At 40.5% G+C, this 26,461-nt stretch overlaps 2 protein-coding genes across 7 annotated transcripts in view; both read right to left on the bottom strand.

Annotated features, from left to right (window-relative positions):
* Positions 1–738: 738 nt before the first annotated feature.
* The window catches only part of LOC117551378 (NLR family CARD domain-containing protein 3-like), a 79,214-nt gene continuing 53,491 nt past the window's right edge, over positions 739–26,461 (bottom strand). For 3 of the 5 annotated variants that reach the window (XM_034224241.1, XM_034224242.1, XM_034224243.1), the window contains 7 exons: positions 12,001–12,220; positions 9,835–11,632; positions 9,556–9,729; positions 9,292–9,465; positions 2,257–2,430; positions 1,917–1,963; positions 739–1,718 (listed from right to left, as the gene is read on the bottom strand). In XM_034224241.1, the coding sequence (XP_034080132.1) occupies positions 1,120–1,718; positions 1,917–1,963; positions 2,257–2,430; positions 9,292–9,465; positions 9,556–9,729; positions 9,835–11,632; positions 12,001–12,220 (3,186 nt within the window). In that variant the 3' untranslated portion in view covers positions 739–1,119. The remainder of the gene's footprint in view (positions 1,719–1,916; positions 1,964–2,256; positions 2,431–9,291; positions 9,466–9,555; positions 9,730–9,834; positions 11,633–12,000; positions 12,221–26,461) is intronic. The other 2 variants (XM_034224245.1, XM_034224244.1) reach the window with 2 other exon arrangements.
* On the bottom strand, positions 15,010–20,181 carry LOC117551381. 2 transcript variants are annotated; one of them, XR_004569782.1, is made up of 9 exons: positions 18,905–20,181; positions 18,564–18,698; positions 18,167–18,301; positions 17,811–17,879; positions 17,085–17,179; positions 16,860–16,986; positions 16,635–16,755; positions 16,496–16,566; positions 15,743–16,177 (listed from the first exon to the last, which is right to left on the bottom strand). XR_004569782.1 is itself a non-coding variant. In XM_034224247.1 (8 exons), exons 1-7 carry the CDS (start codon positions 20,105–20,107, stop codon positions 16,651–16,653), a joined length of 1,869 nt encoding a protein of 622 aa, XP_034080138.1. In that variant the 5' UTR covers positions 20,108–20,181; the 3' UTR covers positions 15,010–15,048; positions 16,635–16,650. The 2 variants fall into 2 exon arrangements, 1 of the variants encoding a protein (XP_034080138.1); XM_034224247.1 differs by lacking the exons at positions 15,743–16,177; positions 16,496–16,566 and adding an exon at positions 15,010–15,048.

The raw sequence follows: 26,461 nt of genomic DNA, 5'->3' as shown, positions 1-26,461 counted from the left end.
AACACACTGTAGCGGACACCGGACGAGACAGCATGGGTGAGTGATAGATGTAAACTTTACACAGTGTTCACTTATACAATTAATGCAACTTAACGTCATGATATATACACGCTCAAACTAACATATTATTTGCACCCTGATTATTCTCAACCGCTGTCATTCTTACACCAGCATAAACACTTTCGGCGCTCTCGCTAACCCCCCTATCTTTTCAGGTGGAGCCGAGGACCCGACCAGCATCTGCCAGACGACATTCCAATTAATACGGTTTAATCATTTCATAAATACTACCTCAATAATTTGTATACATTATGCAAAAATGTGCAAATATGCAATGTCAAACTGTACTGTGCAATCACGCTAATAAAGTGCAAACTGTTCACTACTAAAGTGCTGAGTGACATTATTTCTATGCAAAAGGAAGTTGTTTCATAAAGTGCAAACCCACATGTGCAATATTACAAGGCCCGAAGCCGTCAGTCCATAGTAACGAAGTTACCTTCGAAGTTACCTTCGTTACAAGGGCTATAAACATTTATGAAAACATTTTGGGTACAAAAGAAATGTCTTGAGTCAACAGATCATTGACAGATTTGTTTGTCTTCAAGCCTTTATTGAACTTAATAACAATGTGTACATATATTATTAGGAGCTATTAGATGCTGCTCTAAAGAAAGCTTTATTAAACTGCATATATGTCGCTGCAGTTTGGACACAACAAGTTCAGCCCCTAGGAAATCATTTCACTATTTTAGAAAGAAAATAAACATTTCTGCCAGTAAAATAAAGTTTATATATAGAGCACATCAACAAGGCAATTCAAAGTGCTTTATAAAAACAAATACTTACGACAAAGTGCAAAAGACACATTTAAAAAACACATTTGAATACATTGAAAAAACATTTATTAAAAAGTGTGATTACTGGACATTTTTGCAGATAAAGGGAGCATTACAACTAAATGCTGTAAAGGCACAATCATAGGTCCAAATGTTAACCAAAGTGTAGCCGCGTCACTACCAACATGTTAACCACACAACTAGAAGATATCTCTTGCTACACTCATGTAATGTCCCCCGAGACCAGAGACATTACCACAGGACAGGAAGTGGTCTCCTCCTACAGAGGACACAGAGACACTGAGGAGTCATGTGGCCAGAACCCAAACCCAGCATAGAGAGGTTCAGTGAATGTGGTTCTGAAGGTGTGGAGGTGGGTCAGTGAGTCAGAGGAGACTCTGTAGAAGGAGAGAGAGCCAGCAGGATGATCCAGATACACTGCTACTCTACCAGAGGAGGAGGAGGAGGAGGAGGAGGAGGAGGAGGAGGAGGGAGAGTAGGGGGAGGAGGGGGAGGAGGAGGAGGGGGAGGAGAGAGGCAGGACTGTTTTATTGTTATTGTGTCTGACAGAAAACTCTCCATTAGAGCACTTGAGAGACCAGGACTGATCATTCCCTCCAAACTGAGACTCCTCACTCTTTCCTTTCCTCCTGATTCCTCTGGAAGTCACTGATATAGAAACCCCTCCTTTCCACTCGACCTCCCAGTAGCAGCGACCAGTCAGAGCTTCTCTACACATCAGCTGAGAACAGAAGTCAAATCTCTCTGTATGATCAGGATGTTTCTGCTTCTTTCTCACACATGTCACCTTCTTGTTGTTGTCAGACAGTTTGAGTTCTCTGTGTGCTGTGTTTGGGTCCAGTGTGAGTTCACAGGAATCTGATGAAAGAAAAACACAGCATCTGTTTATCAGAAAATACATAAGAAGGCTTTTTTCTTTGTGTTTGTACAGGCGCTGTTTATTATATTTATTTTGTATAAATGTGATAATATGTATAATCTTGTCAGTAATGTGATAATTAATACTTATCTCAACTGACTGTTTTGTCATCATAATCAACCTAAATCCACACTTACATTTCCTCACATCAGGTTTTAACCTGTCCTCTCCACAATGGTCGGTCCTGGAGGAAGACACAGTCTGAATGATCAAGGACATTTCACACATAAAGGACTGTGAACATTTCAAACGTCATATGAAGGCATCATTTTATTATCAGAGAATACAATAAGCTAAAAGGTGGCAGAAAGGGATGTTTAATGTTATTATTGAAAAGTCTAAATTAATTTGAAGATGGGTTGAATCGGAGCAAGGAGGTTGAAAGGGCCATGTGTGTTACACATGTTATCAAACGTTGTTTTCCCCTGAACTACACAGGTTTAAACCTTAAACCTAGAGAGTGAGGTCTCTCCATACCTGAGAGTCTCCAGTCTGCAGTCTGGATCCTCCTGTAGAGCAGACAGCATCTTCTCTCCTGAGTCTCCTGGATGATTGTAGCTCAGGTCCAGCTCTCTCAGATGGGAGGGGTTGGAGATCAGAGCCGAAGTCAGAGAAGCAAAGCCTTTGTTTGTGACCAGACAACCTGAGAGCCTACACACACACACACACACACACACACACACACACACACACACACACACACACACACACACACACACCACACACACACACACACACACACACACACACACACACACACACACACACACACACACACACACACACACACACACACACACACACACACACACACACACACACACACACACACACACACACACACACACACACACACACACACACACACACACACACACACACACACACACACACACACACACACACACACACACACACACACACACACACACAGCATATTGTTTTATGAATGTTTATAGAGGACATTCTATAGTTTTTATGAACTGTTACCACAACCAGTCTCTAACTCCCAACATAATCCAACAAACTGCTTGACACTCTGTACAATGTAACTTAAAGGGATAGTGGAAATGGAACCTCAAATAGTTTCGTTTTAACTTATATACAAGCATAATTACTTACCAAAACAATCACACCTGATTAAAAAAATATAATAATTGCCTTACGCATGTTAGAAGCACTTTATTGCAGCTTCCCCGAAGTTTTTTAGAAACGAAATGTTCGACTCAGCCAAACCGGAAGTGACGAAAACTTAGGAAGACGATACGATAACAAACCATGGCGTCTATGCAGAATGAACGTGGAAGGGCAAATATACCAGACAAAGAAGAAGGATTGTACGAGGTATCCAGTGATGATAGCGAGTCAGAAACATCCTCTCGGCTTTCCTACGAAAATGTCGTTTTAGGAACTGAATCTGAATCCGGTTCAGTAAGCGACGATGGTGACAATATTGAGCCAGACGATGGACCATTACGTCCTTATTTGTTCGAGCCCGAGTCCGAGGTGATGGTTCACGGCATGGGCAATGGCGAGGATGACCAGGACCAGGCGCCAGATGATGCACCCCTACGCACAAATAATCTTGACTGGTAGGTCCCTAAGCATAGCTCACGCATCTTAAGATCACCTGTAGCCTTTACAAATATTAATCATTGTTAACCAGTTAAGGCCGAAGGTCCCCCCAGTGGACCCCTCCCACCGTTTTTTTTCTCTCACATGTCTCAGGGCTTCTTAACATTTATGAAACTATTAATGTTTCATACCCTTTTAAAGGTAAGAAACTCCGCTAACTGACAATAAGAACAATTGTTAGCTAGAAAAAACACGAGTAATACCAAGCCTTTGAATTAGCATTGAGTGAAACAATGCTAACTAATGCTAACGCTTTTTTACACACAACACACGGTAGAAATGCCCTTATTACTATCTTTACTGCACAAACAAGATATACGATTTAAAGCTGAGACTCCACAGATTCCACACATGTAATGTCATCACTGTAAGACCTCCAATTCCTGGAGCTATCAGCCAGAAAAGAGAAAGTAAACAACATCCGGTTCCAAAAATATTACAATAATTACGTCTTACCTTTTTTGATTTGTGATCAAAAGTTGTGTTCAACGGAATAAAAACGCATCTCAAGGTTAATCCAATGTCGTTGTGTCACGTAGAATTGTTTACTGATAATCAATCATCATATTTATGGCAATATACTCGGTATAAAGTATTGCGGTCTGTCCAGGGTCAGGTTCACATAAATTATCTTGTCACATTTATTATTGTATATGTAACAGCCTTATGGGCATTAATTACATGAATAAATTGAAATGAATTGTATACTAGCATGATATACAGCTAGAGCCAATCGGTCTTTTGACGTAGTAGGGTCCTAATCCCAGGCTAGCCAGGCTGCCTGTCAAGTGTAGGCTGTACTCACAGTACTGTTAGTCTATCATGTCTATATGATGACTGTAGTGTACACATTCAACACTGTGTACCGGATAAATGGCGTTGTACAAAATGGTACAGGCTAATGATGCATTAAATCAACAAGAAAACATAATAAAATACTCACTTCTTATGTATTCCACTTTCAATTTGAGCTAGAGACAGAGGAATCTCGAAACAATCGTCAGTAAAATGACTCGAGCACACGACTGCCGAAGTACTCGTCAGCTTCGGCTCCGTGAAGTTTGCCCGTGTTATCTGAACAAATTTCACCCACTGACGACGAATGGCTGGGTTTCTTGGAAACGCATGCGTCGATACGCCATTCTCTGCATTTGCTGTCGCACTACAGCCATACAAAACACATCTATTCACCATAATAAAGGTCGGCTATTCACATGCAAATGCTATTGAATGTCCGCCATTGTTTGTGCCCGTCTTCCTATGCTCTCGTCATCACCCGAAGATTCCCGACGATTCCCGAAGTATTTCGTTTTATTGAGAGGGCGCAGTAAAATTGAAAATAAAATGAAACTAGGCGCATGAAATTAAAAAAAATTGTTTATTATGCTTATTTTTAATAAAAATACATAAGTTAAACCCAAAATTCGCGGATTTCCACTATCCCTTTAATGCAAAAATAAACTCCCTAAAAGACTGTCTTTTTACATTAAACTTCATTTCAGTATAACGGAAAAGGTTTCCTCACCATTTTATTATTATTTGTTAGTTTGTCTCAGTACATTTCCCCCACACAATATAAAATGTGTGTGTGTGATATGGAATAAATCGTGTGCAATAAAAACGTTATGTAGTCCCATTGGGGCTGCATCATTTAAATAGTTAAGAACAGCATTAATAATTAAAACTGCGGTCACAGATGTGCGCGCAGTGATGAGCGGGCCCTTGCGTCCGTGCGCCTGTCGGGGAGGTATTTAATGCAGCCAAACCATTTATTACAATGCATTCATGTGATGACTTTCAAAGAGTAAAGCAAGCACTGCTGAATAAAGTATGATTTTATCTTTTACGAAACGTTTTTTTTCATATGGAATGCAGTTGGAGGTCAACCAATCACAGAGCTTGAGGCAAAGCAGAACAATAGCTGAGGATTCTGGGTAGTGTAGTGTCTTCGGCCATCCTAAACTCTGAACAAATATTTATTTCTCCGAATCGAAGGGGAAAAACTGGGGTTACGTAATGTAACCCAGCTTCTATGAGTATAGGCGCAGCCCTCTAAGGCTATCGCTATTGGGTAATCCCACTGCACGTGTGCAGCACTGACAGACTTAATCCACGCCCACCTATGACGTGGGCCCCACCTCCGGCCTCACTTCCGTATAAATCGGAAGTAGTCCCTACAATCTGCTCCCACACAAACAGCTTTTCTTCAGCTATTCGCGGAGTCTGTGGGCCCGAACCTTAGAGGGCTGTGCCTATACTCATAGAAGCTGGGTTACAGTACATAACCCCAGTTCTATTTCGTATAAGGCTTCGCCCTCTAAGGCTATTGCTATTGGGTTAAGGGCGAAGCAGGATGTATTCCACGCCCCACTGGTCCGTCCGTTACCAGAAGCACAAAAACACACCTACTCAAATGTCCAATTCCAACCCTGTCTCCTAAAGATTACGTTCCCACAGAACTAAACTGCATTCTCAATTACGTTTAGCTAGAAACTTATTTTCTCCCACGTTACGTTCGTTATGAACGTATCTCAAAGACGTTTATTTTCTACATATCTTTGCCATTTATTGTCTTGCTTATAATAATGATAATAGTCATTTATAAATATCATTTTAGAGCACACATTTGAAATCAGTAGGCGAGGCTGTAATTTCGCCAGCTGTTACTCTCATGAGCGAGGCAGAACATAATAGTTGTAACATGCCAAAAAGCTGCTGTGTCGTTTATTGCACCTCAAACATTAAAACAAATCCAGTTACTGTACTTCCTCTAAGAAGAAAGGACAGTAACAGAAGATCTCTGTGACGCCAGATGTGGTGTTGTTAATGCGATATGATGTCCAGTTTAGGATGGCCGAAGACACTACACTACCCATAATCCCCAGCTATCGTTTGGGACTACAGTCCCGTTGACAAACCCCGTGATGTTGGAGTGGCAGTGCGCCAAGGTTACGCCAAGCGTCAAGCTCTTTGAAATGGAACGAAACCACGGCAGACTATTCAAAACTGGACTTGAACGCCCCCCAGAACTACACATGCTGGCTATTGTGTTTCGCAACATGTTCTCTATGGCACGTATCTACTGGGAATTGTAGTTTTAAAAGACGTTTTCCCCAAAATTAGAAGTTGACAGTATTAAACTGTGTACAGCCCTGGAGGTTTAGGCGATAGGAAACACATTGGTGTGTACACATTTAAAACATGTAATTAATAAATGGGTGAAAATCGCTTGTGTCCATAATGCGCAGCATTATGGACACATGACAGCTCATTGTTACTTTGTAATTCTACTCCACTACAATTCAGAGGTTAACCTGGTATTTGTACTCCACTACATTTATTTGAGTTACTTTGCAGATTCTGATTAATGATGTGAAATATAAACAACCCTTAAATCAGACTTTAGTTACACCTGAGTAAAATGCAGGTAAGGTGATTGTCAAGTGCCAACAATCAGGAGAGATATTTGATAGTTGGTGCTTGAGAAGACTAAACATGTATCTGCAATTGACATAAATGGAAACGAGTAATAAAGTATATTCATTACTCGTTATTCTTTACTAATAGTTAATTAAAAACTGTATAATGGCTATTTTGCACATCCCTTTCAAGATTTCAAGATTTTCTAAGGTTTATTGACATATCATATTATACACAACTACGGTGTACAGTAGTTGTGCAATGAATGCAAATCTTGGGTCACAGGTTCCTCAACAGTGCATTACAAGACATCTATCAATATGTGTGTACCTCCACCATTAAACTGTCATATTCTGCACATTTCTTATTATATCTACATACATAAGAGTATAATCCATATGTATAATATCAGTTAAAATATGTGCTTCAACATAGTTAACATTGCAGAAAAGCAATATATTAGACGTTAAGTACTTTGTCAGGCTTAATATTTATCTGTAGATAGATACCCCTAAAGTGTTTTTCTTATTTGAAAGAAGACCTTATCCTAAAGTATTCTTTAATGTGTTAATAAAGGTTAATTAGTTTGTCTGTTTTGCACATCCTCCTATTAATATCTTTGTACATCCGGCACTAAACTGTTTTATTGTAGAGATCACTTACAGTATCTTCTTGACTTTTTATATTCTATATTTCTATCATTGACCTTCTACTTTCCCCCTCTGAAAGTATGTACTCTTAATATTTGTTTTTCATCAAATAACATTATTCAACAAAAATAACATTATTCAACACAAATAATTCAATAAGGTGCTTTAACCACTAGGCGGTGCACACAAGGTACACACATCATACTAATAATAACTTTGTATTATTAGTGTAGGACACTTATGTATGTATAACATCTGAAGATGTGTAGTTTTATTCATGCTTTTACATAATTCTACAGGATTATACTATACTATTTCTCACGTTTTATTTCTACACATTAATATCTGATTTGTAAAACATCACAGACAGAAAGGTATATCCGTCATTTAATGGTAAGCTATTGAAACTGTGATTCCATAGATGTGTCTCCCATCACCCAAATCCCCTGACTATTCTCTCAACTCAGTATTTACATTCTTTAATTCAAAGAAAATCAGTAATATCTTTAAAAACTACAAGTCCTTTTCTATCAGCTGTGCACCGTTATGGTGTAAATATAACCTATCTACCGATTGGATCAAATATAAAAGTCAGCCGAATTAGTGTTGATACTGCAAGGAGACGTATTTTGTGAAAATAAATGCAAGGTGTTGTTTAATTGTTGATATATTTATGATCCACGTCACATATTCAGTTTTGGCGACAGTTCTTCCTGTTTGTCCAGAAGTCTTCTCATCAGGGCTCTATAAATAAAGAACTACAGCAGATATGTAATATTTAATGCAGCCGAACCATGTATTACAATGCCGTTATGTGATGACTTCTAAAGAGAAAAGCAAGAACACTTGGGATAAAGTATTATTTTATTTTTTTTAAATGTTTTATCATATCGCATTAATACCATATCCCAACGTGCATTGCGGCTAAAACATCCAATCAACGAGCTTCAAGCTGAGGATCTTGGGTAATCTCTTCAGTGGGTGGTTTGTGGTGTGTATCGCTCAAAATGTCCCTTATAGGCCAAAACGTCTGTTTCCGGTGACTTTATTTACGGCTAAAAAGCCCAAGATTATAGAATTAAACCAATATATAAAAGCAAGGATACTTGTGTGTTATTGTTGAGTAAATAACAGTGTGTTATTTAGAAAAGAATAACAAATTAGAAGGAAACAAATATTTTAAAAATACAGATTTCAGTATTTTGAGGCTCTGAGCCATTTATTTTCCTCACAGACGGCAAAAAAAGTCCGACATTATACGATTTAAAATAAAAACAAATCAATAAAAAGATAAAACACTGGCATGTAATGTACATTAGAATAAATATAATGGTTTTGAATAATAGATGAGAGTAAAATCTACGTCACTTTACAGCCCGCCCACTTTTGGGCAAACCAACGGTGTCATTTGAACGGCGATCAAGCCTGAAGCCACATCTCTTCTGTTACTGTCCTTTCTTCTTAGAGGAAGTGCAGAAACACGTAATTATAATAGTGTCGATCCTCGACGAGCCTTTAGAGAAATTTGTTTTCCATCGAGACGGCGCGCCGACATTCGTTTCCGGGTCGCTGCCGGAGGACCTGGGAGTCTGGGACGCGAAAATTATAGAAATGACAAATTGCTCATTTCCGAGGACTCGCGCGCGTCTGCTTGACGCCGGGACGACCAGCTAACCTCCCCGACAGGCACAGGGACGCGAGGGCCCGCTCATCACTGCGCGCACATCTGCTACCGCAGTTTTGATTAAATATATTAAGCCAATGAAATCGTAAGGGGTAAACTTAAAATAAATTGCAAAATCCTGACCTGAGAGTTTCCAGTTCACAGAGTAGACTCCCCAGTCCAGCAGACAAGTGCTTCACTCCTGAATCCTGCAGGTCGTTGTGACTCAGGTCCAGCTCTCTCAGTCTAGAGGACTGGGAGCTGAGGACTGAGGACAGAGCTACACAGCTTCTCTCTGACAGCTTACAGCCGCTCAGCCTAAAAGAGGGTTTTCATCAGACCAAAAAACAAGTAATACATGAAAAAGAGAGCTCAGAGGACCCTGACTTTAAACTATGTTACACCTACCTAATAGTTTCCAGTTCACAGTGTGGACTCTCCAGTCCAGCACACAGGTTCTTCACTCCTGAATCCTGCAGGTCGTTGTTACTCAGGTCCAGATCTCTCAGTCTAGAGGACTGGGAGCTGAGGACTGAGGACAGAGCTTCACAGCTTCTCTCTGACAGCTTACAGCCGCTCAGTCTGAAGGAGGATTTTAAATAAATAAAACATTTTTAGCATTATTTCTCATCTATGACATAACAACAAGTTGGATAATGTTTGTATTCCATCCATCCTTCCACTCACACAGCTTTCCTGGAGGCTTCGACCACTGGCAGCAGCCTCAGAAGAGCCTCCTCTGAAGCAGAGTATTTCTTCAGGTCAAACACGTCCAGATCTTCTCCTGATGACAGTAAGATGAAGACCAGAGCTGACCACTGAGCAGGAGACAGATTATCTGTGGAGAGACTTCCTGAACTCAGGGACTGTTGAATCTGCTCCACTAGAGAACGATCATTCAGTTCATTCAGACAGTGGAACAGGTTGATGCTTCTCTCTGGAGACAGATCCTCATCCATCTTCTTCTTGATGTACTGGACTGTTTCCTGATTGGTCTCTGAGTCACTTCCTGTCTGTGTCAGCAGGCCTCGTAGGAGTTTCTGATTGGTCTGCAGTGAAAGACCCAGGAGGAAGCGGAGGAACAAGTCCAGGTGTCCGTTGGGACTCTTTAAGGCCTTGTCCACAGCACTCTGGTAGAGATGTGTTAGTGTAGGTTTGACTTTAGTCCATCGGTAGGAGGTTGTTGGTTCTTCTGCCAGCAGGTTGACTCCAGAGTTGATGAAGGTCAGATGGACATGAAGAGCAGCCAGAAACTCCTGAACGCTCAGATGGACGAAGCAGAACACCTTGTCCTGGTACAGTCCTCTCTCCTCTCTAAAGACCTGTGTGAACACTCCTGAGTACACTGAGGCTGCTCTGATATCGATGCCACACTCTGTCAGGTCGGACTCATAGAAGATCAGGTTGCCTTTCTGCAGCTGCTCAAAAGCCAGTTTCCCCAGAGACCCCATCATCTTCCTGCTCTCTGGACTCCAGTGTGCATCTGTCTCAGCTCCTCCATCATACTTGATGATCTTCACTTTGGACTGAACCACCAGGAAGTGGATGTACATCTCAGTCAGGGTCTTGGGCAGCTCTCCTCCCTCTCTGGTTTTCAACACCTCCTCCAGAACTGAAGCAGAGATCCAGCAGAAGACTGGGATGTGGCACATGATGTGGAGGCTTCGTGAGGTCTTGATGTGGGAGATGATGGTGCCGGCCTGCTCCTGATCTCTGAATCTCTTCCTGAAGTACTCCTCCTTCTGTGGGTCAGTGAACCCTCGGACCTCTGTCACCATGTCCACACACTCAGGAGGGATCTGATTGGCTGCTGCAGGTCGTGTGGTTATCCAGAGGCGAGCAGAGGGAAGCAGCTTCCCCCTGATGAGGTTTGTCAGCAGCACATCCACTGAGGTGGTCTCTGTGACATCAGTCAGGATCTCAGTGTTGAGGAAGTCCAGAGGAAGTCGACACTCATCCAGACCGTCAAAGATGAACACGACCGGGAACTGATCAAACCTGCAGATTCCTGCGTCTCTGGTTTCAGAGAAGAAGTGATGAATAAGTTCCACCAAGCTGTACTTGTTCTCTCTCACCACGTTCAGCTCTCTGAAGGTGAATGGAAATATGAACTGGATGTCCTGGTTGGCTTTGCCTTCAGCCCAGTCCAGAGTGAACTTCTGTGTTAAGACTGTTTTCCCAATGCCAGCCACGCCCTTTGTCAGCACTGCTCTGATTGGTGCATCTCTTCCAGGTGAGGCTTTAAAGAGGTCTTCTTGTCTGATGGATGTTTCTGGTCTGTGTGGTTTCCTGGATGCTGTTTCAATCTGTCTGACCTCATGTTCAGCATTGACCTCTGCAGACCCCCCCTCTGTGATGTAGAGCTCTGTGTAGATCTGGTTCAGAAGGGTTTGGTTTCCTGCTTTAGCGATGCCCTCAAACACACACTGGAACCTCTCCTTCAGGGTGGATTTGAGTTTACGTCGACAGACTGCAGCAGCAGTTACTGAGAGGACAAACAAGAAATGTGATTAAAAAGTAAGTAGGATGTCAGTCAGTGTCAACAAAATACATCAAATTTGGTAAAGTGATTCATTTGCGCGTTAAGGTTTCCAGATGAATGGTGAACATTAACGTTCACAAGTTTTATATCATCATAGTGTACTGTATACTGTACAGCTAGTTTATTAATAATATACCCAGAAAACAAATATTTACAGTGCAATGTTTTGTTGCTTCCTTAACTAATGTTTTAGTGCCAGTACTAACCAATAAGCGTATGCACTGATTAAAGACAAAGTTTAATAAAGTGAAACTCCTCCCATCTTCCCTCCACCTCCTCTCCATCATGTTCAATGTGTTAAATCCTCTTACTGCTCTGCAGACGGTCAGCCAGCTCCTCCTGCTTCATGCTCCTCAGGAAGTGCAGTGAGACGTTCAGAAATGCCTCTCTGCTCCTCCTCTGTTCTTCATCCTCACAGTCCAACACCTCCTCGTCCTGACTCTCTAAGCATTCTGGGTCATCTGAAGTCAGGACTGTCTGGATCTTCTTCAGCTCGTTCTTCACAAAAGTAATGATGTTCTCCTCCAGCAGCTGGAACAGAATACAATGTAGCGTGAATCAGACATGGAGATGGCTCTGACCCCTCAGAGTAACGGCTAACTTCCTCTAAATAGGAGATAAATGCAGAATAAGTTGTAATGCGAGAAAGGAACTTTGACCATTTGGTATCCAGCACCGAGGTGTGACTTGATGTTTCACTGTTCGTAACACATTAATATAATTAAATGCAAGCACACTCGGAATAAAGTATTATTTTTTATTTTTTTATGTTTTCGGATTTCATATTGCATAAACACCATATCCAATGTGTGAAAAAGCACACGTCCGATCGTCCGGGACGTGTTATTTACAATATCGGACAATTACATATTTCCATTGACGTGTCGGACGGACAAGTGACGTTTTTTGCCCATATTTATCGACCAATGATTGACAAACTCAGCTTACAAAAGGCAGAACTCATTCTCAAATTGTCCGTGTCCGCCATTGTTGCTTGCGAACGCTTCACGTTTCCTTCTTTGTCATGTGTGATTAGGGATGGGTACCGGGCCCCGGTATTAATTATTCAAGTGTGGTACCGTTAAGCTCCGACGTTATCGGTCTTTTTATCGGTACTGGAGACATTTCAAAAATATATGTCATATCTATTATTGCTAAACATTATATTGCAGCAGACCCGGTTCTACGCGGGTGCATAAGGGGGCATTGCACCCTCAGTTGAGTCGTTTTGCATCCTCATTTGAAAAATGAAAAGTGATAAAAAAAAAAATTAAAAGTGAAAAATATTACATAATAACAATAATAATAATAAGAAGAAGAATTTAGTTGAAATAAAATAAATTGTAATTGTGGTTAAATAACGTTGTCTGCTGCATTTATTTGGTCAATTTAAACGGTAAGTAACGTTATTATGTCAGGTGCGCGTGACCTGTGCCGCTGCACAAGGTGCTTACACAGCAGTCAATGATGAACATCAGAAAATGGTTGAAACAACCAGCCCTTATCGCCAGCAGTATGACTGCATCTACTGCAGGTAGGTTCAGATCATGGGGACATTACGTTACCCGTGGCCACTGTCGTGGACACTATCGTCCTCCCGCCCGACTCGCCGGCTTTGCCAGCCTCGCCCACGGAGGCGGAGCAGCCGGAGCCGTCTTCGTTGCCCCAAACACCGACACCCCTCGGCGGCCCGCAAGTGCCAGAGGACCTCGGCAAAACAGAGCCTGCAGGTATTGTGCTTCCCCTTTAAGAGGGCCTGCAAAGGGTTTTGGGTTTTGCACGGTGTGTCCATAAATGCTTGCCGTAGTTTCCTGTTTCTATGGAGATTGATTGAAAAGTTTATTAACAGCTTGTATATTGGGTACAGTACAGTACAGCTCAAAACATACAATTGTTAAGGGGATGCAGACCAGAGAAATACTTTCGTCTTGTTTACATCAGGGTCCCCCATTTCCAATTCATCATATCATTTAAGACATATAAGACATATTTGACATACAGATGGCTTATTTACAATTTACATACAGGTGGTTTTTTTACATACAGATTGCTTGTTTACAATTTTCATTTTAGATTTCGTTCTTATTAGTGATAAATATTAATGCTGTCAAAATTATCGCGTTAACGGCGGTAATTAATTTTTTGAATTAATTGCGTTAAAATATTTAACGCATTTAACGCATGTGCAGAATGGCCCGCACCATACGTGCCACCAGTGGCAGCGCCAGGGTATGGCTGGGGTAGGCTACACCCATACCAAGAAATGGCTTAGCCCCACCATGAAAAATGATGTTAAAGTAAGCAAAATAAAGTCTGCCAACTCGCGCGGAGTAAATTGCACAGACAGCAGTTAGTAAGATTGATTTCAGCAGCCACGGTTTTGAAGTTGAGTAAAGTTAGAACGATATTGGCAGATTCGGATTTCACGGATCAATAACTCATGAACAAAACGTTATTCACACACAAATGATGTCTCCTATGTACCGTGGTAAGGTTGACAACGAACTACAATCATATGTTGATAAAAAAAAAACAATATGCGCCGTCCTCCGAGCTGGACACATTAAATTGGTCTCTTTCAGCAGCCGGAGATGAAACAAGTGCTCAGGGACCGTCTGCAAAGTGCAACTCCGAAAAAAGAAAATACAATAATATTCAATAACGTCACTATTATACAGTATATTTCTACCAAACTCACTACACACATCAATAGTCTCCTGGTGGTTGGACTACAGCAGAGAGTTTGAAAGAATGTGCTTTTGAATAATTTTGGTGAATATTTATAGTGTCAAATCTTCCATAAATATGGTATAATCTTCAATAGCGTCACTATTATACAGTATATGTCTCCCAAACTCACTACACACATCAATAGTCTCCCGGTGGTTGGACTACAGAAGAGAGTTTGGAAGAATCTGCTTTGGAATAATTTTGGGGAAGATTTATAATGTATTATAACATACTGTAGCCTATATACAATGTTACACATTGTATATAGGCTACAGTATGTTATATATAAATTAAGACATGAAACAACTTTTTCATTAGCTATGAAACAGTAAAATGGTCACAATCTTATGAACGATCCAAATGCAGCACTCGAGAAACCAAACCAAGGAGTATTGGTAATGAACTTTATTTGTAATAATACCAGAGCAGAGGGATAACAGAACAGTATCAGCCGGATGATGGGCAGGCAAACGAACCAGAGGACAGCGGGCAGAAGGTGAGTCAGGGCCGGGCAGAGGGTCAGGGAGCAGGCGAGGCGGTCAACGGAGGTACAGGCAGGATCAGGGATCAGGCAGAGCAGGCAGAGCAGGCAGGTCGGGGACAGGCAGGGTCGGAACCGGGTAGGCAATCTAGTAACACACGCGTGAAAGACTAGCATGAAGGCAAAGTACGATCTGGCAACGGGTGTGTGTCTGGTGAGGGTTTAAATACTGGTAGTAAAGCTAATGGGTGCAGAAGAGAAAGACAGTGAGCAAAAACGTGGGTGTGGTTAACAGGTGAGACAGGTGAATGGAAAACTACTGGTGAATGATGGAACAGACAAAATAAAGTTAACATTGAAAAATAAAAAATGTCAGGCTTTTCACCTATCTTACTGTACAATATTAATGAACAAATCCACAATCTAATGTCAGACATGGAAAACATCATGAACATCTGTGACTACTTTAATCTGTAATTGAAAATATATTTAACATCTTAATTAAGAATATAACAAGTTAAAACTATGGACAGGTGATTATTATGTCACGATCTGTCTTTATGGTGTTTTGTCTTGTCTAGATCTATCTTTGGTTTTCTGTCTGCGTTGTGTTTTGTCCTATTTAGATCTGTCTGTGGTTCCCTGTCGTTAGTTTCCCTGGTGTGTCTGATTACCCGATTGTGTTCACCTGGTGTCCCTGTGTTTTCTCCTCCCTCCTCACCTGTGTCTTGTTTGTGTGATTAGTCTTGTGTGTATTTAAGTTCTGGTTTTTCTGTCTGTCTTTGTCGTTTTGTCTTGTGTCATGACTAGTTCGTCGGTGAGTGTTCTGTTTTGTCTTTGTTTATATCCTAGCCTTGAAATAAAGGAATTTTCACGTTAATCTGCATTTGGGTCCTACCTGCTTCACACACCGTAACATATTAATCATTACTTCAGTTGCCCAAAATCTTTAGCAAAGCTTTTTTCTGGATTTTTATTTGTTTTGTACAAAATGCAGCTTTCATTTAGCCGATTTCAAATCACTGGCTGGGCTGGATTTCCCCCCACATGCCGTTTGTAAGTGCAATACTTCTACTGTGGTAGTAGTTCAAACTACAAGCCTTACCTCCCCAAATCCTGGTACCTCTGGTAAAAGTTACACAAACTCATCTATAGCCTCTTTAGTTAGGGAGGATACACAACACACAATACCACGTGGTATTTTTTTTGGGTATTCATGCAGCAGTCATTCCGAGGCACTGCGTGTGAAACCATCTTCCACAAGTTTCACACTGAATCTACATGGGGACAAATACAACAAAGATATTAAAAAAATGTAAAGTGTAGGACACTTGTAAAGCAGGCATATTCATTTATATTTTATAGAGATTATACTTTTTTTTATATATATAAATACTTGTTGTTATTCAGGTTTATCTGTGCTAAAACTTTAACAAAGTATAAGAAAAACAAAAAGGAAACCTGTAATGCATACACATATACAAAATGTCATTACTTTTATGTTATTCCTGAAATCTAACTCCAGATGATATATATATTATCTACTATTCAGATTATCTTCTGGAGTTTCAAAACAATTCATCATGTAGTCTCACCCAAACAGCATCAACAGCAGTTGTGGGCAGGTCCTCAATCCCACAGAAGGAACAGAAGTCATCCTTTGAAACTGAACAAATAACCGGTTCAATTTACAGGAAGCCGTCCATATATTCATTTCATATTTTTGGCTAATACCTGATCCTTTGAGAATTTATTCTGCCATGTCCCTTCGTAGATGTTGAAGACATTGTTTTGATGACTTGATGTGAAACGTCTGTGGAATTTTGGGAAATTCCTTCACTGTCATCTCGGCCATCTGGACAGATGGTAAAATAACATGACGTTATGACGTGTTTTTGAATTTCCCTTTAAAATAAAATGCTTTATTATTAATGAACACAACATGTTGCATTAAATCACCTGCATGACAAAGGCTCCACAACTGGTGGCATCTTTCTGGAAGGTGTGGGTTATCTTTCCAGGCTGCCATTTGATGTTAACCCAGTCCTCTTTTCCCAGTCTGTTCCGGTGCATCTTGAAATACTCTCTAGAACAAGAGGAAATAAAATGTAATTGGCGCTTACTCTTTGCCTTTACCAAATGTGCGTTTAACCAATGTATTTCCTGTAATATATTTTATATTACCCAAATTTGTAACCAGCCTTTCTGGAGTCCTCAACTTCATTTGACCCTTGCAGAGGATCAACCACATAAATGTGGTTTGAAAGGGCATGGAGGTACTGTTTTAAAAAGTAGCATACGATATAATTAAACCAAACCTTTTTCAATATGTCAGCAGCAACAATAATGTATCAGCTTTTCTTCAAAAATGAAAACCACAGTTATTAAAATCACTTCAACTGTTAAAAAAGCTATTAAAAGTAATACTAAAATAATAACTACCCATTTTAAATGGGTATAATTAAGACTTAAAAGTATTGAAATAATTAAAGATATCAGATGAAAGAAAGTTGCACAATTTGGGGTCAGAAGACTCAAATCTTTAGCGGAGCAGTAGCGACCACCAATGAGAAATGTTTGAATGAGTACTTATTTTGGACTACATGTTATATGGTTTCCCTATGATATAGATGAACGTGAAGACATTAAAACTAAAAGAAGCATTTTTAAATCAGTCCTGAGGCAAAGATGCATTTACAAAATGGGGCTGCATGAGATACACATGTTAGTCTTAACTCTGTCACAGTATATGAGTAATGTATTGCAATATGTTTTAATAGCAATGTATATTTAGTTGTATGCATTTGAATAAATGTAATCATACATCTTCAAAGTAATAGTTGATGAACTTGAAATGTGCAAACTCTAAAAGCAGCTACAGTATGACTACACGAGTAGCTGTATACTCACCACAAACTTCCAGTGCACATTTCTTATATTGACAAATCCAATGGCTCCATCATAGAGATCAAATGTCACCTGAAAAAATTAGGGAACATGTAAACATAAGTGTTATTTTCTATAATATACAGGTGCAAAACAATAATTTAATTTACACAGTATTCATTTTTTATTTTTCTCAACAGGAACAAGAAAAAAAGGGAAGCTTAGATTATAAATGTATTGGTTAAAAACAAAACAAATGTCTCCAAAAACGACATACATATAATAACGCTGGAAGTTGCCTGTAGACACATATCTGTCTCCTTTCTCAAGCCTACAATACTAAAGGGATGAAAATACTTTGAATAATCAGTTTCACTCACCTTTTTTAGCTCTTGCCTGGCTATCTGCTCTCGGGTGCCGTGTAGGATTACACCCATGGTGTAGTGATCCAGGAGATATAGACGACCAGCATTATCCTTCAGGTTGAGGATGCCTCTAATGTAACATTCCATTACCTTTTGGATAAATTGTAGGGGAAATAGTCATACAAAATGCCAGCTAATATAGAGGCCAAAGTCGGTTTTAATCACATCATTGTCAGATCATTTTAGAATGGATAAATTAAAACTGGTCTATTTAAAGTCACACTCCAGGTGGACTGGCCTAACAATTTACTTGGATATCATTTACATACTTTTTGTCAACAATTGAATCATTAACATATGGCTTACGTGAGATGAGCAGTCCGGTACAGCATAAGTTTTAATAAATACTTGCCTCGCCTATGATGAGTTCGTCAGGTCTCAAACACTGAAATTCTCTGTGCCTCAGGGTGAAATTATGCTTCTCTTCAGCATGTCTTACAACAGCCACAACAACTTCAGTTGGTTTGCATGTCCAAAGGGCATCAACCTAAAATGAAATGAACAATGGTATCATAATAACTTCGTACAGCATTCGAGATTTCGGCATTTAGATTTTCTACGTTTTCTATGACAGAAAGATTGCCTCATGCTAAAACGTTTTTAATGCATTCTTAACGTTGTTTTTATAGCTCGAAGAATTGCTTACTTTGTTACTCTTTTTAAAGCATACATTTTAATATAGCAAAACAATACCTCTGTTGCAGGCTTGGACCCTTTACTTGTGGGGTTGCTGCTGTTCTCCACATCTGTGCTGCTCTGAATATCTTCACCAGTGTTCAGAGTTAACTTTGCTCTTTTTGGAACTGGAAGAATGTCTGGAGTGGTGTAATATTTGGAGCTGGAAGTGCGAGGCTTTGCTCCATCTCTCTTTGCCCAACCTTCCTTCGATTGACTGATGTCTTTTGGTAGCAAAGTTTTGAGGAGTAACTGCTCAGATAAGTGATGTGCCATTATGTGTTCTCTGTACCTCCCCTGGAGAGAGCCATACATCTTTCTGATGAATGTCGCTGGCCTCAGTCGTCTCTGCTTTTTTAGAATAGAATGTTTGACTATTCCAAACCATCTCTCCACATGGCAGTTTGTGTCCCTTGTTTTACTTTGGCCAAAAGTGTCTTCCTCTGTGTCAGTTGCATATCTTTTCAAATTCCCCAACAGCAGCCCACTCCAAAGGGGAAAAATCCCTAGATAGTTGTCAAAAAGGACATCAACAATGCCAGGGCAAAAGTATGGATTTTCATCCTGTGGGGTTTCGACCTCCTCTTTTTCAAGCTCTCCCTGTACCTCCTCCATGACCTTCCTAAACTCATATGTGAAGGGAGATCTGCCAACAATTGTGTGGGCATTTCTTCTTTCTTCATCATCTTCCTCCTGAGTTAAGGGACTGTCTCCTAACTTGTCCCCCTCTTCCATGTCGGGAATCCTGCATTCTTTTATGAAGTCCTTCATGGCTTTCAGATGGATCAGGACAGCATTGGAATTGTGCTTTCCAATCAACACAGTGCACAGTGAGCGGAAGATGTGTAGTGCTGTGGTCATTGAAGTAGCATTTTGCAACCTCGCAAATGCAAATGTTGCAAATTCCTTCAAACCCTTGTCTGCAGTCCTTCTCCCAATTGACTGAGCTACAGCTTTCAGCACGTGTGCAGAGCAAATGTGTAGCACTGTCAACATTTTGATTTCCTTCCATGACTTCAGCTTTGAACAGATAGCGAAAGCCCTGTCCAAGTAACTGACAATGCTCTCTTTGTTAAAAGAAAGGAGAACACTTTGGAGCAGGGCCCAGCTGTAGTCTGTTTCTACCTGATGTACTTTTATTTGAGTGTACTGTGACAGTTTGCGGAGGAACTGCATTAGCCAGAATGTGATTGGTGGAATGGAGTGTTCATTTGTCAGCATTTCACAGACTGGGAGGGGAGGTACTTGCTGACCACCTCCAGGAAGAGTGAGGCAGTAATAAAGCACTCTTTTGGTCTGACCTGGGACTTTGGATGCAACATTACCTGTAGCATCTAGATATAGGGTCAGCGGTTTCTTCTTTCTCAGGTGTTGCACAACTATGTTTACTCCGGTTTCAGAATACATATGTACTCCAAATGGGTCAACTTGAAAATGCTGTATGTACCCAGGCATCCTGCGATAATTTGAGTCACATTCCTTAATGATCATTTGTGTGAGGTACATCTCCATGAAAACATCCTCATGGATTCCTTTACCTCTTCTTACTTCTGAACGTATCACTTTGAGAACATTTTTGTTCAGACTACGGCTTATGTTTCCTGAAATCAGTTCAGCAACAGGTGTTTTTTTAAGTTTACTGTAAAATACTTGACTCACTCCTTTATGCAGGGCTCTTGCAATTCTGCCTCTTCTTCTGTTTGCTGCTGGTCGGAATTTTGTCTCATTTGCTTTGTGTGCCATTTTCCCTCTTTGCAGCACAGATATTTTAACAAGGGTGTCTCCCACTGGCTGATTTTGGATTTTAAAGAAGAATTTGGCCCTGCAGGAAGGGAATGTACAAACTGCACAGATGTTTAAGTACGGACTTTTAATTTTCCTGCTGTTGGGAGTTTTTATGTGGTGACTCTTGAAGGCAAGCGTACAACAGGGATTTTTCTCTCGGAAACTCTTGTACAACACGTCGGTCTACGGTTGCCTCAGTTTGTTTGAACCCGTCAAAGGAACAATCTTTTGCCATTTCTTTCTATTTACTGTTATTCCGAACCTTTTAGATACTACTGGCAACTTCCGCCAATGTGTTTTGGTGCCTGTGTTTTTATTGACATCTTGTGCTCCTCTTTGCAAATTCTGTTCTTCAGTTTCTGCCTCATTCTTGTCTATGTCCTCATCTGATAACTGGTCATCTTCAAGTCCACTCTGAGAAGACATCCTTTGTTGTTTGTCTTCTGCCTCATTCTTGTCTATGTCCTCATCTGATAACTGGTCATCTTCAAGTCCACTCTGAGAAGACATCCTTTGTTGTTTGTCTTCTGCCTCATTCGATACCTTATGCTGAATCATGCTCAGAGGCAAGTCCTTTGAAAGACAGTCTTCAGAACATTCCCCTCCAACATCTCTCTCGTTTTGATTTTCCTCCATTACCTGAACTTCCTTCTGCTCTAATGATTTTTGACGTTTATTGATCAAATCCCTCAATCCTTTTCGATTGTTGATCCATACAACCCACAGCCAATGACGGTGTTTCTTATCATCATGACCAAAAAGGATTATAGCGAGTTCCGACCAAATATATGAAGAATGTCCTGTATCTCTTTTGGTAATGTGAACACTCTTCAGTCCTCGGACCAATGCTTCCATTCCACCAGCCATTGCCCATAAGTCCTTCCTCTGGGCCCTCTTTCCTTTTTTAACTCTTCCCATTATTTTCAAACTTCCTCTAACCTAAAGGAGGAAAGGCAAAGCGAAATAGTTTTTCTCAATATAAAAAGATAAAAAGTAAACTTTTTAGAAGCACATATAATAAAAAACTGTGTTCAAATATGTAACACTAAGTTGGGTTTTTGTTTTGATTTGCAAAAATAGTCATTTGTCATTTTAAAATGTGTAATATTACATCACAGGAACAAATAACATTTGTTTGTAGTTTTAATTCAGTAACATTTCAGTTGAACAAATACTAACTAACTTCAGCTAGGTTAATAAAAATAAAAAAACATAATTTTTTTAATTTAATCTGAATGATGGCTTGTTAAAGTATAAGAAACATGTTTTGGTTAAACTCAGGATATTATGTTTAAATAATTCCACCCTGTTACTGTGAAAAATAGTAACAGGGTAGACGGTAACAAGGTGGACATTTCATGCTAAACTTGGCTATTGCTACATGTGTGATGATAATCAAGCTAGCACTTGTCACAACAGAGAACGATATTTGATATATATATTCACATTTTTTTCTAAATGTAAACATTTTGATCAGTTTCCACACAAAATGAGCATAACAGGGTGGACATGTTATGCTTTACCGCAATAGTTAAGTTCGTTAAAAACATTAAAAAATCGTTGAAGGAAGAGTGCATACTTACTCTGCTTCTTGAAGATGATTTTCCCACTCAAAATGTATCCTTCTTCTTGAGTCATACAAATAGTAGAATAGTAAAGGGGCGTGTCCAGAGGGATTCAAATCAGAGTAACAGGGGGGACATTCAAACAGGGGACACACACTTTAAAAAAAAATTAAATCAAGAAAATTGAATTAACAACAATTTAAATTTGGTGAGGAATATTAATAAAAGGGTTATACAATAGTGACAAAAATGTAGAATTTGATTTCTTTGTTTATATCTGTTAGAGAAGTTGAGCAAACATGATTTGGGACACAACAATTTGGCCTACTTGTGCTAAAATCAGACTAATTATTTAGCATTTTGAATATCCTGGGTAAATAACATTGATGTTTTATAGTAGAGGGTAATAAAAATGTAAAACCAAGCTTTTAAAAATAAGCATTTGACCTTTTAAATGCAAAATATATGATATAATGTGTTGGGGACCTAACCACCAGGAGACTATTGATGTGTGTAGTGAGTTTGGGAGACATATACTGTATAATAGTGACGCTATTGAAGATTATACCATATTTATTGAAGATTTTACACCATAAATATTCACCAAAATTATTCAAAAGCACATTCTTCCAAACTCTCTGCTGTAGTCCAACCACCAGGAGACTATTGATGTGTGTAGTGAGTTTGGTAGCACTCCACTGTATAATAGTGACGCTAGTGAATATTATTGAATATTATTGTATTCTCTTTTTTCGGAGTTGCACTTTGCAGACGGTCCCTGAGCACTCATTCCTTTTCCGGCTGCAGATAGAGACCAATGTAATTTGTCCAGTTTTGAGGACGGCGCATATTGGCTTTTTTTTTTTATCAACATGTGATTGTAGTTCGTTGTCAACCTTACCACGATACTTAGGAGACGTCATTTGTGTCTGAATAACATTTTGTTCATGAGTTATTGATCCGTGAAATCCGAATCTGCCAATATCGTTCTAACTTTACTCAACTCGGTTTTGAAAACTTTTGTCACGTAGTGATCGTCTTCTCAATAGAACATATTTGATAACGGCGTGGTGTTGTTGCAGGAAGTCCCGACGGAGAATACTTTTGCTGTAGTACAGGGGTGCACATAACTGGTACGCAGGTTATGTGTGTAATCTGAAATGCGTACCGTCACTTGTGTCACAAAGTGCATTTGCGTACCGACGTACTTGTGAAGCTTTTCCAGAAGGCGGTTAGATCACCGGACGACAGAGTCGGTCTCCGTGTGCACAGACAGGGCTGCTGTTAACGTCGGTCTGTACAACGGAATTGTGCCAAAACTACGCCAACCGGCTGCGGAGGGAGACTCCCCCCCTTCACTGGAGAACTGCGCTAAAACAGCTGATCACAACGTTCACACTCTGTGGTCACGAAGTACTCCACTAGCCCCCCCCCCCCGTCGACTTTCCTGAAGTACTCCCCCGTTGATAGAAATCAACACGTAATGAATTAAGACCCCACGGTTTGATGATTGATAGGTGTGTGGGTTGTCTTTCATTTTGACACGCAGAAAAATGTTATAATAAACATAGATACTGTATGTTAAATGGATATATCCGCCTTCTTTCATTTATCTTTCCATTCCCACAACAATATACATAAATAAATGGCATATTTTGGACATAGTTCGAATGGTGATTAATCATGATTAATTAATTTTTAAGCTGTGATTAATCTGATTAAAATTTGTAATCGTTTGACAGCCCTAGTTCTAATACATCCTAACCGGACATTTAAGACATACCAAGTCTACAGATATACAGTTAGTAACCAGGGGCGGCGCCAGGGGGGAGCTAGGGGGTGCTGAAGCACCCCCCAGGATTGCCAAAGCACCCCCTAAGCACCCCCAAGAAATATGTGTTTTTTTTTTCTTCCGAAAATTATTATTATTATTTTTATTAAATTAAATTAGAAATATTATTAATTACATCAATGCATATGTGAAACAAACACATTTTTGACCAAAAACATAAAGCCAACACAGGTGATATGATTAGGCCAATGGTCAGCACCCATTCGATTTTTGACCTACCCATAGGCTAAATTACTTTGTGACACTTGATTGACTTCCTGTTAGCTAGAGCGCCAAATGATTTGCTAACAGCAAAGTGAAAAATGGATCGTTTTTTAGTCCTTAAACGACCACGTGTGGACACTCAATCAAAACCAACTGAAAGCGAGAGGGATTCTGCACATAATAGGCCTCGTGAGTACAAGTAGCTTACTTCTGGGTCTCTGTGTTTCATTCAAGCCCTGCTCTGTGTGTGTGTGTGTGTGTGTGGCACGAGCCATTTTGTGTGCGTGCGTGCGCGAGCGAGCGAGAGAGCTCGCCTCGCGCACCAGTGGGTATCTACCGGAGATCGTTGTGGTTAGCATCTGGTGCTAGCTAGCCAAGCTAATGGATATAAGGAGCTTTTTCAACAACAAGGTGGAGGGAGAACTCTCTCCTGTCAGACGGAGAGTCTCAGATAACCTCAACTCAGGTGAAGTAAAGGACTCTCAGTGTTTAGATAGTTAACTTTAGTCTAGTTATCTCAGTGGGTCTCAAACGGTTTGTTTTAAAAGGGGAGTGATTTGTAAAATATCTATAAAGAAATAGAAAATCTGTTGACAGTTCTGTTTCGTATGGGTGTTGAGATGTATCCATAGATCTCTTAATGTTGCTCTCAAAGTGCACCAGATTGATGCTTTTAACTTAAATATGTAACAACAAATCTTCCCGGGGGAGCTAGCCCCCGGACCCCCCTAGAGGAGGTGAGGACCCTCCTAGAGGAGGTGAGGTCCGCTCCCCACTTGTAAAAATAGCACTTTACCCCTGCCTATATGCCGTGAGCTGATTATCGAGCCTTCATTGTAACAGTCGCGGGTGCACTGTGTGTGTGTGCGTGGGGAGTGTTGCAGTAGAAAATTCAACTGTAGCGCTGGTGCATTAATGGGAAACCCTAAATGTTTGAGCACCCTCTATGAAACGTCAAGCTACCCCACAGCACCCCCTAGAGAAAATCTCTGGCGCCGCCACTGTTAGTAACAGAGTCTAAAATGCGAGTATATACATAGATGGGGGGGGAAGCTGTCCATTGAACGACAGGTTGAGATTTGTACCATTACCGGGGCCAGTTTTGCAATGCTCTCCCCCGAAGGTGCTCTTTAAGAGAGGTTTTGAAGGTAAGTATAGTTTTACTTTCCTTTACAGTTGTGGGAAGAGCGTTCCACCTTGATGTGGCATAATTGCGAAACGTGTATTCCCCCTTTTTTGTGCCAAATCTGGGTTTCACATGATTTGTGGAGCTCCCTCTGGTGTTATGATCATGGTATTCCTTGACCTTTGGGAAGAATTTTGACATGTACATGGGTACCATAGAGGTGTAGTGGATCTTGTAGACCAGGCCCATTGCAAGTAGCTGTACTCTGTCGTCTACTCTAAGCCATCCTAGGTTGTCAAAGTGGGCAGAGGTGAGGTGGGTTCTAGATGAAAGGTCAAGCAGTATTCTGACCAGTTTATTTTGCGATGTTTGAAGTTTTATTTTTAGCGCCTTGGAGGTGCTATGGTACCATGACGTGCAAGCATAGTCATAGTACCCTTGAATGAGTGCTCCTGCCAGAGTCTTCAGGATGTTCTTGTTTACCAGAGAGGAGATCCGGTATAGGAATCTAGTTCTTTGATTGACTTTTTTTATTACATTGGATGCCATTTTGTCACAGGAGAGGTTTGCCTCAAGAATAGATCCTAGGTATGTAATTTCCTTCTTACTTGTGACAATAATGTCGCCCACTGCAACTGAGAAGTCGTCGGATTTGCTGAGATTATGTTTCGAACCGAAGAGAATGGACTCTGTTTTACCCAGGTGTAATGATAATTTATTATCGGCGAGCCAGGTGCAGATTCTGCCGAGCTCGGAGCTGAGGGTTTTTTCAACCTGCAACCTGTTCCTGTCAGAGACCAGCAGGGCTGAGTCGTCCGCGAACAGGAACAAGTTGCAGTCACATGCTGATGACATGTCATTTACATAAATTAGGAACAGTAACGGACCTAATATGCTTCCTTGTGGAACACCACAGCTCACTGGGAGGGGGGGGGGGCCGAGTACCGTTTACCTCCACCATCTGTTCTCTCCCCTCCAGGTAGGATTGCATCCAGCTCACCGATAGTTTATCAAAACCAATTGCTTTTAGCTTGTCAATCAGA

Source organism: Gymnodraco acuticeps, unplaced genomic scaffold (assembly GCF_902827175.1).
Source record: "Gymnodraco acuticeps unplaced genomic scaffold, fGymAcu1.1, whole genome shotgun sequence".
NCBI lineage: Eukaryota > Metazoa > Chordata > Actinopteri > Perciformes > Bathydraconidae > Gymnodraco > Gymnodraco acuticeps.
This window is presented reverse-complemented; position numbering and strand designations above follow the sequence as displayed.

Bases quoted from the DNA above. Each gene is read 5' to 3' on its own strand.
- LOC117551381 (XM_034224247.1), bottom strand. From the start codon at position 20,107: ATGCTGACAAATGAACACTCCATTCCACCAATCACATTCTGGCTAATG. The intron at 17,180-17,810 runs GTGAGTATACAG...TTTTTAAAACAG, and splicing joins ATGTGCACTGGAAGTTTGTG to TACCTCCATGCCCTTTCAAA. The intron at 16,987-17,084 runs GTAATATAAAAT...CTCTTGTTCTAG, and splicing joins AAGGCTGGTTACAAATTTGG to AGAGTATTTCAAGATGCACC.